The sequence below is a fragment of the Dipodomys spectabilis genome, unplaced genomic scaffold (genome assembly GCF_019054845.1).
Source record: "Dipodomys spectabilis isolate Male_0828 unplaced genomic scaffold, ASM1905484v1 ptg000178l, whole genome shotgun sequence".
Taxonomy (NCBI): Eukaryota; Metazoa; Chordata; class Mammalia; order Rodentia; family Heteromyidae; genus Dipodomys; species Dipodomys spectabilis.
The window spans coordinates 3,518,470-3,530,690 of record NW_024870855.1 but is presented as its reverse complement, the minus strand read 5'-3'; the positions used below and the strand labels follow the sequence as shown (position 1 = coordinate 3,530,690).

Below are 12,221 nucleotides of genomic sequence, written 5' to 3'. Positions count from 1 at the left end.
CTGAGTGATACCTGTATACTCTACCCTTGTTTCCTAACACTTTCCAGTAGGCTTTTTCGGTTCAAATCCTGGCCAACCCTCCAGATAGATCATTCTCTATTTTTCCCTCTACTGGTCCCTCATGGAATCCTTTTCTTCTGGTATTATTACTCTGTGTTACTGAAAACCACCATCTCCCTACCATCCTTTTCCTCTAGCTCTTCTTCTTCCTGCATCTCTACATCCAAATATTCGCTCAAGCATGTCCCCCCTTCCTTCTTAGAGGACCCAATGTTGGGTCCTCTAATTTCTCCCTAGGATGTTACTGGAAATCTCCCCCCTCCACCCCATAATTGCACCATAACCAGAGTTACCCCTTTATAGCATGTCCCTACTGTCCTTCACACAATATTCCCAAGGTGTGATTGTGGATGAATAAAGTCAGGATTCTAAACACAAGGTCCAAGGTCTCTGCCTGAGTGGCTTCTCTATTAAGGATACCTCATCCTTTCCTAAAGGCTTATATCAAAGGCAAACATGTAGTGTCCAGGCAGACTGTAGAATTCTTTCTGTGTCGCTTTACTGTCATTCTTTTTATACTCCAGGTTGTTTTTAGATCCATTGTATTATGTTATTTACCTGGTCTCCCTGCACACTGTCAGCCTTTTGGAACAGAGTCTCTGAATTTCCTGCCTTGGTATCTAGTCTGTTCCCTCAAAACCTGATCTTAAAGATAAATATAGGCACTACTACTTTTAGTCTTTGTCATGAGCATGTGAGAGTTAGAATGAGTAATTGCCACTTCTATTTGTGTTCAGCATTCAAAAATTGCCTTCTGGGGTTTCCCTACACAAGGCAATGCCATACCCAGGGCCATCTATTTAAGGGTCATTCTTTGACTCACAGTGCACAACTGAAGGGGATTTCTAAGGAATTTCTGGGGGATTGCATTACCTGAAGAGCATCTGACACATTGCTACACATAAATCTTTATTACTGATTCTACCATTAAGTAATGAGTTCATTGCTTATCTCTTGGAGGAATATGAACTCACCAAAGCATTAGACTCATTTTAAACTTTAGAAAAGTCAAATAAGGGGCTGGGAAGGTGGTTCAGTGGTAGAGTGCTTGCCTTGCATGCATGAGGCCCTGGGTTTGATTCCTCAGCACCACATAAGCAGAAAAAGCCAGAAGTGGTGCTGTGGCTCAAGTGGTAGAGTGCTAGCCTTGAGCTGAAGAGCTGAGGGACAGCGCCCAGGCCCAGAGTTCAGGCCCCATGACTGACAAAAAAAGAAAGAAAAGAAAAGTCAAATAGAAGAAGGGGGAAGGAGGAGGAAGTAGAAAAGGTGGAGGAGGATGTAGACAAGGTGGAGGAGGAGGAAAAGGAGAAGGAAATCTTAGATCTGAGGATAATGGCTCCAAGCCAGCCTGAGTAGATCAATTCTTGAGACTCCGATTTCCTATTAACCAGCAAAAACCCAGAACTGGAGGTATAGCTTAAGTGCCCGAGTGTTAGCCACGAGACAGGTATGAGTCCCTGAGTTCAAGCCCCAGTACCAGCCCTTCACTGAACAGAAAGACAGTAAGAGCTGATGACAGGTTATACATGGAAAGGTGAGAAGTAGGTAGCAATTTTAAACGATATCCAGGGGTCTGGAGGACTAGCTCAGTGGAAGAACACTTGCCTAGCATATGTTAGGTCCTGGGTTCAGTCCTGTACCCTACAAATAAAAAGGTAACCAGATATCTGCAGGTGAGAAGATAAATGACATCATTTATGAGATGGGAAAAGTGGAGGAGGAACTAGCTGCTGAAGAAGAAGGTCAAAGACAGATAACAGAATATGAAAGATTCAGGTGGCTCTGCGCTGGCCTGAGCTCTGAGAAGCTTGCATAGGACCTTTCCTTGTGGCCAAGGGTCGTATGTAGGAAAGACAGACAGTATGCTTTTCCTCCCATATCTTCCTGGTTCTAGAGTGCTTGGGATGGAGTCTCAGGGACATCTGGAGATCCCTCACACCACTGGACCCGCACAGAGATGGCAGAGGGAAGTACAACCTGGTGGAGAGCCACCAATACCCTTAGTCTTGGCACTCTGCTAGGGCCCCTGCCTGGGGAGCTGCCACCCGTAGCTGGGAACAGCAGTGCGCTGCCCACTCTGAACCTCCTCTCCTTTGGCTACTCTTAGGATAAAGGTGATCCCTGGAATGCGATGATCCTCCCCCCTTTACCCCCAGCAGAGAGAAAATGGGTCTTCCCAAATGTGGAGCCTTTGGGGGCATTAGGATCACCTGTAGAATGAGACGCTATTAGCCAAGTACCTAAGTGAGAAAGCCATCCATGAACCAAAGTCAGCAAGCCAGAAGAGCAGATCTGAGAGTGCCTTCTAAAGTTATGGGGTAGTGTCAGGACTTGGGGGCCAAAGCTTAGGGACAGAGGTGGAGGAGGAAGCTGGTGGTAAGCGAGGCTGGTACTGTGCCCTCGGCTGGGCTTCCACTACTCATGTTGACAGATGGGAACACCACAGTGAACCTTGCCACTTGGCCATAGCCTGCTGGTTGTGATACCCTACCAGCAGTGGTGCCCTGAGGCAATGGTAATGACTATAGGCGTACTATTCAACAGGAGTACTGTGCAACAGAGGTGCCTCACAGCCCTAGTACTTTAGCTATGCCAAGATTGAATCCCAAGGCATTTCTCTATCCAGTCCTACTTTATGTATGTTTGCAGGGACTAAAAAGCTTCCCTTTCCTTTCTAAATGTGGCCCATCTATTCACATGCATGTATGAAAATAAAGAATTGGATCAAAGCACATTTGTATCTATAAAAATATAACAGGGAAGCCCCTTTACCCAATTAATATAGACACCAATAAAAAGAAAGGACACTTCAAATTTAAAATTCCCCACACCAGAAAGTCAAATTGGTCCTATTTTTGCCTGAAAATAAGCAAGTTAAGATGAAAGTCTGGGTTCACAGTAATGCAGTCATACACAAGACCATGTAGTATCTGAAGTATTTGGGGGAAGGGGAAAGCATAGATGATTTAAAAAATTAATTCAATCTCTCTGGGAAACTGAGTGAAAGGTATTCATTTCATGAGTCTCGATTTGTCAAACATAAACAAATAATTAAGTGTGGAAGAGGGAAGAATTCAGCCTTTAAGTTTTCCCCAGATTCTTGCTGTGTTTCTTCAAAAAAGGAAAAGTTTAACCTCTCCAAAGCAGGCATGTGATGGAGCGCTTCTTGGGCATGATGTTTGAAAAACAAGGAAGCAAATTCCAAAGTTCATCTGATCATAATGAATACTATTTATCCATAGACTTACTTGAGATCATTTGTCTGGTTGGAGTTGAAGACTGTGAAAAAGAAAAGGTCAAAAAAAAAAAAAAAAAAAAAAGAAAAGGTCAGAATAAAAGAGCTGTTAACTAAACAGAGAAACAAATGCCTGTGCTGTAACCAATCTGATAAAGGCTCTGATCTGTTTTGGAGGCTAAGGGAGAGTCTCTGTGTCCATTGTAGAAATTATAGAATTTCCCATGAAGCATAGATTTCTCAAGACACGCCCCATTCTCTGCCTAACACAGCTTCATGTACCATGAGCTCACAGGAGTCCCCCCTCCAGCTCCATGCCTGTTTTCTCCCCCCTTTCCCTTCCCCCTTCTCTCTGTGGCCCTGACTTTATTCCATTTCTCAGTGTGAGTCTGAAGAACACCATTACCTTCTAGAGCATCCTCGGAATCTACAGCAAGCTCTGGGTACCACAACATGCACCAGACTTTAAGAGAGATAAATAGGGAGTCCGAAGAAAGATGCATTCTTGGCTTCCATGTTGGTGGGTGATTCTTACTCATTTTCTTCCCTGAATTTCTCTAGGGAGAAAATCCATTACATTCGTACAGAGGGCAACCACGGACTTGAGAAGTTGTCCTGTGATGCGGATCTAGTCATTCTTCTCAGGTAAAGAGCCAAAGCTGAGAAAATGCTAGAAAAGCTGAGCTGGCGATTCCATACTGCAATCACCCTGAATCACACTCACCATCATTTGTTCTAGAAGTCTCTAGAGACTAAGCCTGAAGAAGGGCTCTCACCCTTGTACCTGCTGTGCACCAACTGGGCCCCAAGCACAACATAAAGTTCCTGATGGAGATTTTTTTGTAGAATTAATCAGACCTTTCAAAAAAAAAAAAAAACCAGAATGTTTAAGTGAGATGTACGCCTAAATCTGATCACTTTTGTTCTTGGTGAGAACTCTGACTGCCATTGCCCTGTGAACACTTTCTTCAGAGATGGATTGCTAATTTTTCTTTCTCTTTTCTTAATCTTTGCAGTCTCTTTGAAGAAGAGATCATGTCCTACGTACCTCTACAGACTGCCTTCCACCCTGGGTACAGCTTTTCTCCCCGTTGTTCACCCTGTTCCTCACCTCAGAACTCCCCAGGTAACTTGGGAATCTGGCCTGATACTACCTGTAAGTGGCCATATGTCCTCTACCAGCAGAGGGGAGCAAAGGACAGCTCTGTGTGGGAGGGGGTGTGTGTGCACACATTCGCCCTGTTCATCCCTCTCAATATCCTTATCATGAGTGCATTCTCTAAATCAGGCACGGACACTTGTTTTTACATCTCCAAGTTAGAATGGGGCTTGTTTACATTTAAATTTCAACACAGTATTTCAGAATATAAGAAAATGATCTTTTTAAGGAAAAGATTCCAATGCCCATCAACTTTGCATTGGAACTTGGCCCTCCTACACGTTCACATAGTTTCACAGTACAGCAGAGATGAACAATAGCAAGAGAAATGACATGACCTCCAAACTTACTTTTCTGTCCCTTTTCACAGCAAGCTGGAATCCCTGTGCTAGATTGCTATTGTATTAAAAGACACTCTTCAAGCATTTCAATAAGAAGAGCCTTTTGGGAGATTTCTGTTGGCTACCAATTCTAGTCACATGTCCTCATTCTTGTGTTTCCACAAAGATTCCAAAGAGTTTTCTTAACCTCACATGAAATGATTCATCTTGTGTTTTCTTTTTTTTTGGGGGGGGGTCTGGTCATGGGGCCTGAACTCTGGGCCTGGGCGCTGTCCCTCAGCTCTTCAGCTCAAGGCTAGCGCTCTACCACTTGAGCCACAGCACCACTTCCGGCTTTTTTCTTTTTGCTTATGTGATGCTGAGGAATCGAACCCAGGGCCTCATGCATGCAAGGCAAGCGCTCTACCACTGAGCCACCTTCCCAGCCCCTTGTGTTTTCTTTATATAGATAGATAGATAGATAGATAGATAGATAGATAGATAGATACTCTTGCTTGTGACAAAAATTATTTGTCTTTCATTCCAAATGTGGGATGACATATTGAACTGAAAAGTTACATCCAGGAAGTCATCAAGATAATTAATTGGGTCAAACCCATACTCTCAAACTGGATCCAGATAACAGATATTACCCTTGCCTTTTTTGTGCTAGTCCTAAGGCTCGAACTCAGGGCCTGGGTGCTATCCCTGAGCGTCTTTTGCTCAAGGATAGGCTCTAACATTTGAGCCACAGCTCCATTTCTGCCCTTTTTTTGGGGGGGGGTAGTTTAGTGGAGATAAGAATCTCACAGAAACCAGGTTCTGGTGGCTCACGCCTGTAATTCTAGCTACTCAGGAGGCTGAGATCTGAAGATCGAGGTTCAAAAGCCAGCCCAGGCAGGAAAGTCCATGAGTCTCTTATCTCCAATAAAAACCACTAGAAAACTGGAAGTGGCTCTGTGGCTCAAGCGGTAGAGCACTCGCCTTGAGCTGAAGAGTGCAGAGACAGAGCCCAAGCCCAGAGTTCAAGCCCCACGACCAACCAAAAAATAATAATAATAATAAAAGAATCTCACAGACTTTCTGCTCCAGCTAGCTTCAATGGCAATCCTCAGATTTCAGACTCCTGACTATCTAGGATTATAGGCATAAACTACCAGTGTCCTGCTTTCTCTCTTATATTTGGCTTGTATTATCACACAATTATAAGTTTTTATGCTAAACCAGGCTTTCTTCTTGTAATGTGAAAAGTGAAAGAGGTTCTCTTGAAAAACCGAGGGTTTTCTTATCTGACAGTCTCTAGGGTCAGCATCCAAGTTTGGCTGTTGACACCTGTGGGAAAATTCAGAGAAGAAACAGAACTTCGCAGTGTGATCTGTCTCTTAGAAGTTCTATCTCACTCAGAATTATTGTTATACATGTCCAGAACTACAATGTCTTTTCATTTGGTTTCTCTGAGTTGTGTCATTCAAAGTTTTCTTTAAGGCAGCTTTGGTAGTTCTCCCCAAAAGAAAGGTACTGTTTACCTGACTTAAATAACTGTAACCCCTTTGTATATCAATTTTATAATAACAATTTGAAAAAGTTTTAAAGACAGTATCTTTTCCAGGCACTAGGGGCTCACATCTGTAATCATAATTACTCAGGATTGAAGCCAGCCTAAGCAGAAAAGTGTGTGACTCTTTTTTTTTTTTTTTTTTTTTTGGTCGGTCATGGAGCTTGAACTCTGGGCCTGAGCACTGTCCCTCAGCTCTTCAGCTCAAGGCTAGCGCTCTACCACTTGAGCCACAGCGCCACTTCCAGTTTTCTGGTAGTTTATTGGAGATAAGAGTTTCACAGACTTTCTTGCCCGGGCTGGCTTTGAAACGTGATCCTCAGATCTCAGCCTCCTGAGTAGCTAGGATTACAGACGTGAGCCACCAGCGCCAGGCTGTGTGTGAGACTCTTATCTCCAATTAATCAGAAAAAAAATGGAAAAGGAGATGTGGTTCAAATGATAGAGCACCTGCCTTGAGCAAAAAAGCCAGCCTAGAATGAAAGACCCTGCATTCAAAAAGACCCTGCATTCAAGCATACACGCGCACACACACACACACACACACACACATACACATGCACATGCACACACACACACACACACACACACACACACCCCAGTATCTTCTTTATGTTACTCCCTCCAAACAGACATCCCAATGCCATAGTTAAGGAAATGTCCAATGCTTACTACATCTGACAAACAACATAACCCAGGTTTCATTGTCTGGGGTGGGTGGAGGGTGAGGTGGAGGGTTAGAGCCAGTAGCTGGACAATTAAACATTTCCAATGTGCACAGCGTGACCTACTTTTCAGGAACACGCCATTAGGGGGAGCTGTTGGCCTACACTGATCTGCCAGGCTTCAGAGGCTGTTTGCATCGTACACATCTGTCTGCATGCAGCCTTTGGTCAGGGAACAAGATTTTATCTGCATCTTACACTTCCCTCTGCATGCAGCCTTTGGTCAGGGAACAAGATTTTAACTTCCTTGTATGGGTAGGATATCAAACTGCAAAAAGAGAAATAAGAATAAAGAGTTAGATAAAAGAGAATGCAAAATTACCTGGATTACTTTTATGTAAAAGACTCGACCAATGGTATCACATGCTATGAATCTACGTAATCATTCAATTGTTTTTGTTAAACTATTTAATATTTTATTCTCTGGATTTGACCGTGGGATCCAAGATTATGTAATACAAATACTTTAGTGTTAAAAACTGTAATTCCCATTAGGTGGGCCTTTGTGAAATTTACCTGATTGCTACAGAGGCAGAGAACCATAGAAGTCATTGCAAAAACACTTTGTAAAGCTTAAATCTTTAAAAAAAAATGCAAAGTAGTAATCATGTTCACATGGGCTCTCAGCCAAGACTTCTCCCAGGTATTCAATCAGGCTCACAAACGTCCACCCAGCTCCACACCAGTATTCCTTCTCTATAGAAGGATAAGTATTTGTACAACTTGCCATAACATGCCAGCCCCCATGTAATAGCTTCTTTATTAGGCTCACCATAAGACAAAATTGTATAACAAATGAACCCTGTCCCATTTGATATGAGTCTTGTCCACCTCTGAAGCTTTGTTTTTGCACCAGTTCAATTCTTACAAGTTGTGTTCCAGATAAACCAGAGCATCCATTTTCATTCTGCCACAGGATTCCTAACACATGCTGATCCTTGCTCTGTACTATTCTTCTCCTAGCTCTTTAATTCTCTCAGTTAGAGGGAGGTTTTTCAGCCAAGCATGGTGGCACCCTCATGCAGTCCCAATAGCTGGGAGGCTGAGGCAGGAAGATTGTGAGTTCAAGGCCAGTCAGAGTCATAAGGCAAGACCTTGTGTCCTTATTCTTCAGATCTTTACAGGGAAGCCTTCCTGGGCTTCCTGGAATATCAAGGCACTGTGCTCCTTTTCCTTCCTGGGTGGAGATCATTTCTTCCCTAATGAAATGCTTATTCCCACGAATTTACTGCTATACAAACTCTATATGGTTAGCTTAGTACCGGAAGTACAGTAAATAAAATGACTTGGGCCGTCTCACTAACAGGTGGATAAAGTACATCTAAGTAATCACTCCACAAATCACAAAAGCTCTCTTAAGTCAAGAAATTGTTGCTGTAGTTGTGCTGTCATTGTTGTAAAAATCTGCCTGTAGGGTGCAAGGTAATCAAGTAAAGCTTCTAAATGCTCTGGGCCCTCCTGTTCTCATCAGCACCAGTACCAGCATAGAAGCATGACAAGCATATAGTAAAGAGCTGTTGCCCCACCAGGAATGTGCTTCTGGTGGACTCTACACATATGTTCTGATGGACTCTACTTACATGCTGGACATGCTAGCACAAGCCTGGAAATCCCAGCTATTCAGGAGGCAGAGACAGGAGTATCAGGGCTTACAGCCAGCCCCCAAGATTAGGGCAACTTTATCTATTTAAATAAAAAACACACCTGAAAGCAAAAGGCCTAGGGAAGTGTGGCTCAAGTGGTAGTGCATTTGCCTCAAGAGCTTGAGGCCTTGGATTTAATTCTCAGAACCAAAAGAAAATTAAAAAATAAATAAGAGAAGAAGTTATGACTGCAGGTCCTGTGCTTCTCTCTCTGCAGGTTTACAGAGAGCCAGTGCCAGAGCACCCTCCCCGTACCGGAGAGACTTTGAGGCCAAGCTCCGCAATTTCTACCGAAAACTCGAAGCCAAAGGATTTGGTCAGGGTCCAGGGAAGATTAAGTGAGTGCTCCAGGGTTCAGCCGTGAGTTCAGAGGACAGGCTTTCCCAGCCATTGATCCTCTGTAGATCTCTGTCATTGTTTTGTGGGGATTGGCCACCCAGTGTGGTAGCAATTAAAGGAGAAAAAGGAGCAAGTAAGGGAATTGGAGGGAAAGACGAAGAAGTTGGAAGGAATGCAGGAGAGAGAAGGAAGGGGAAAGGAAATTGAAACTAAGGAAAGGAGAAAGAAAAGGAAGAGTGGATTTCAGACAAAGGCATCTGTACTAGATCTTTTCAGAAAACCAAGAATCTTTAACTGAGTAGGGAAAAACTGAACTGAGTAAAAATAAAAATAAAGTAATAAATAAAAAGCTTATGTATCTTTTTGCTTGTTCTTGGATAGAACATAGTATAGATTCTCTGTGACTTTGCAATTGAAGAATAAGTAAAAGATGTATGTTATTGTTTTGATTTTTTTCTTTTTCAGTTTATTATCTTTCTTCTTGAAAATCCAGCCTCAAATTTAAGAATTCTAATTGAAGAAATTCTAATTGAAGAAATCCCTGTTAATTGATTCTTTAAGTAGTCAACTACAATAGGATGTATCCAATAATAAGTGTGCGCATGTTCCACATCCACCGATGGTTTGACAAGGCTTAAGTCCATCAGGGACCTGATGGGATCCATGCCTGTCCTCTCACTTTGAAGTGTGAGGCCGTATACCTGGATCCTCTTAACTCACATGTGGCACTGTCCAGTGGCCCGTCCTCAGAGCCCGAACTCACCGGAACTTCTCCTTTTCAGGCTTATTATTCGTCGAGACCACTTGTTGGAGGGAACTTTCAATCAGGTGATGGCCAATTCCCGGAAGGAGCTGCAGAGAAACAAGCTCTACATCACCTTTGTTGGAGAGGAGGGGTGAGAACCACGGGGTTTATACAGACGCCTTGGTGTCACAGACCAGAGCCTCAGGATCAGGGGCGAATTTTCTCGAGAAAGGGCATGATAGCTAGAAGCTTTTGCCCCCCAGGTAACTCTGATCATGGCCTCTCCAGAGGCCCTTCTCTCTCCAAGTATATGCTAAGCTTTAGGCTTTTGGCTCTTCAAAAACCTAGGGTTATTGGCATGTCCTAGAGTCTGAGATTACATGGCCAAAAGTGTGTCCTATTGTGTATCTAATAAAAATAAAGCTCATCTTTCCAAAGTGCCATACACAGCTGCATACCAAACCTCTCATGTGCTTTTTTATTTGTAAAAAATCATGGAAATCACTTAAGTGGGAGGCAAGTCCACTTAAAAGAATATGAAAATGGACTAGAAATCTTTTCAATACACATATATACACACACAATTGCAGAAAGTTCTTTTATGTTTCTCATGACAAAAGCCTTCTTTGTAATGGGCCAACTGTATGTTTTGCCTGGTAGATATTAGATGATTGAAAGAAAGGATTCCTTGCCATGAGAGTTAATAAACCAACTAGATACCTGGTTAATAATGTCCTCAATCTTCTTCTTTTCTTCCATAAATTGACATGCATCTTGGGATCCACTCTAACAAGTTGAGATGGCCTCTGCTTTCCCCAGACCCCAACTCTAAAGAGCTTGCAAGAATCTGGATAGAAGATTTCACTTCTGACCACAAACTGATCATCCGTGATCTATGCTTCCTTTGCAGGCTGGACTACAGCGGTCCTTCTCGAGAGTTTTTCTTCCTTTTGTCTCAGGAGCTCTTCAACCCTTACTATGGACTCTTTGAGTACTCTGCAAACGATACTTACACGGTGCAGATCAGCCCCATGTCTGCGTTTGTAGAAAACCATCTTGAGTGGTAAGAACTATCATCTTCCCTTTCTTATGGTAGAAAGTTCTTATTTAACCAGAAGGCAACAGCATTGTTCTAAGGTCACTACATTTAGAGCTTTAGGCCAGATAGTATGAGGGGTGACAAGATGGATAGCAGAATGGATCAGAAGCAAGCATGAATTGATCTTTATCCATCACATGAAATAAATTACTAAGGACACCAGTAATATAACAACTACAGACTTGCAGACTAAGAAGACACAGGTAGTTGGCCATTGGTGGCTCGTGTTTGTAATTCCAGCTACTCAGGAGGCTGAGATCTGAGGATTGTAGTTCAAAGCCACCCAAGGCAGGAAAATCCTTGAGACTTTTATCCTCTTATCTCCAATTAACTACCAAAAAACCAGACTTGGAGATGCGGCTCAAGTGATACAGTGCTAAAAACAAACAAGCAAACAAAAACACCTCAGGGACAGGGCCTAGGCCCTGAGTTCAAGACAAGAAGGAGGAGGAGGAGGAGGAGGAGGAACAGGAGGAGGAGGAGGAGGAAGAGGAGGAAGAGGAAGAGGAGGAGGAGGAAGAAGAAGGAGAAGAAGGAGAAGAAGGAGAAGAAGGAGAAGAAGAAGAAGAAGAAGAAGAAGAAGAAGAAGAAGAAGAAGAAGAAGAAGAAGAAGAAGAAGAAGAAGAAGAAGAGGAAGAGGAAGAGGAGGAGGAGGAGGAGGAGGAGGAGGAGGAGGAGGAGGAGGAGGAGGAGCAGGAGCAGGAGCAGGAGCAGGAGCAGGAGGAGGAGGAGGAGGAAGAAGAAGAGGAGGAAGAAGAGGAAGAAGAAGAGGAAGGAGAAGGAGAAGGAGGAGAAGGGGAGGAGGGGAGGAGGAGGAGGAGGAGGAAGAGGAGGAGGAGGAGGAAGAGGAGGAGAAGGAGGAGGAGGAGGAAGAAGAAGAAGATGACGACGACAAAGAAGAAGACAACGAAGAAGAAGAAGACCACTGCCACTGCCGCCACACAGGTAATGATGACAATTTCAATAAATCACCAAAGTCTCCAGTGAAGGACTCTCATGACAATTCAGGGTTTAAATGGTCTGCCTTTGGACTAGTGTCTTCAGCATCAACCTCTGTTTCTTGCTGTAAGACAAATCTGCTAGGTCAGATCATTGCTAAACATCCTTGTAACTTGAAAATCCAGACTGTCTGGTTCTCTGCTGTTGTAGCATTCTATTCCCACTTATGACTATGTATAAGAAGATAGTTATCAGCCAATTCTGGGCAGCTTCATGGACAAGATGCCTCTTATATAGGTTTTAGAAGTTTCCAGAAAGTTGCATGAGACACCTAGGATTCAGGCACTTTCCCACTGCATAACCATCATGTCTGATTTGAAAATGGTCCCTCAATCTCATTGC

At 43.3% G+C, this 12,221-nt stretch overlaps 1 protein-coding gene across 1 annotated transcript in view; it reads left to right on the top strand.

The window, feature by feature from the left end:
* Hecw1 (HECT, C2 and WW domain containing E3 ubiquitin protein ligase 1) overlaps window positions 1-12,221 on the top strand; it is a 173,418-nt gene that overhangs the window by 127,190 nt on the left and 34,007 nt on the right. The window contains exons 17-21 of the mRNA XM_042694973.1: window positions 3,857-3,940; window positions 4,312-4,421; window positions 8,915-9,035; window positions 9,819-9,932; window positions 10,692-10,844. Of these exons, the coding sequence (XP_042550907.1) occupies window positions 3,857-3,940; window positions 4,312-4,421; window positions 8,915-9,035; window positions 9,819-9,932; window positions 10,692-10,844 (582 nt within the window). The remainder of the gene's footprint in view (window positions 1-3,856; window positions 3,941-4,311; window positions 4,422-8,914; window positions 9,036-9,818; window positions 9,933-10,691; window positions 10,845-12,221) is intronic.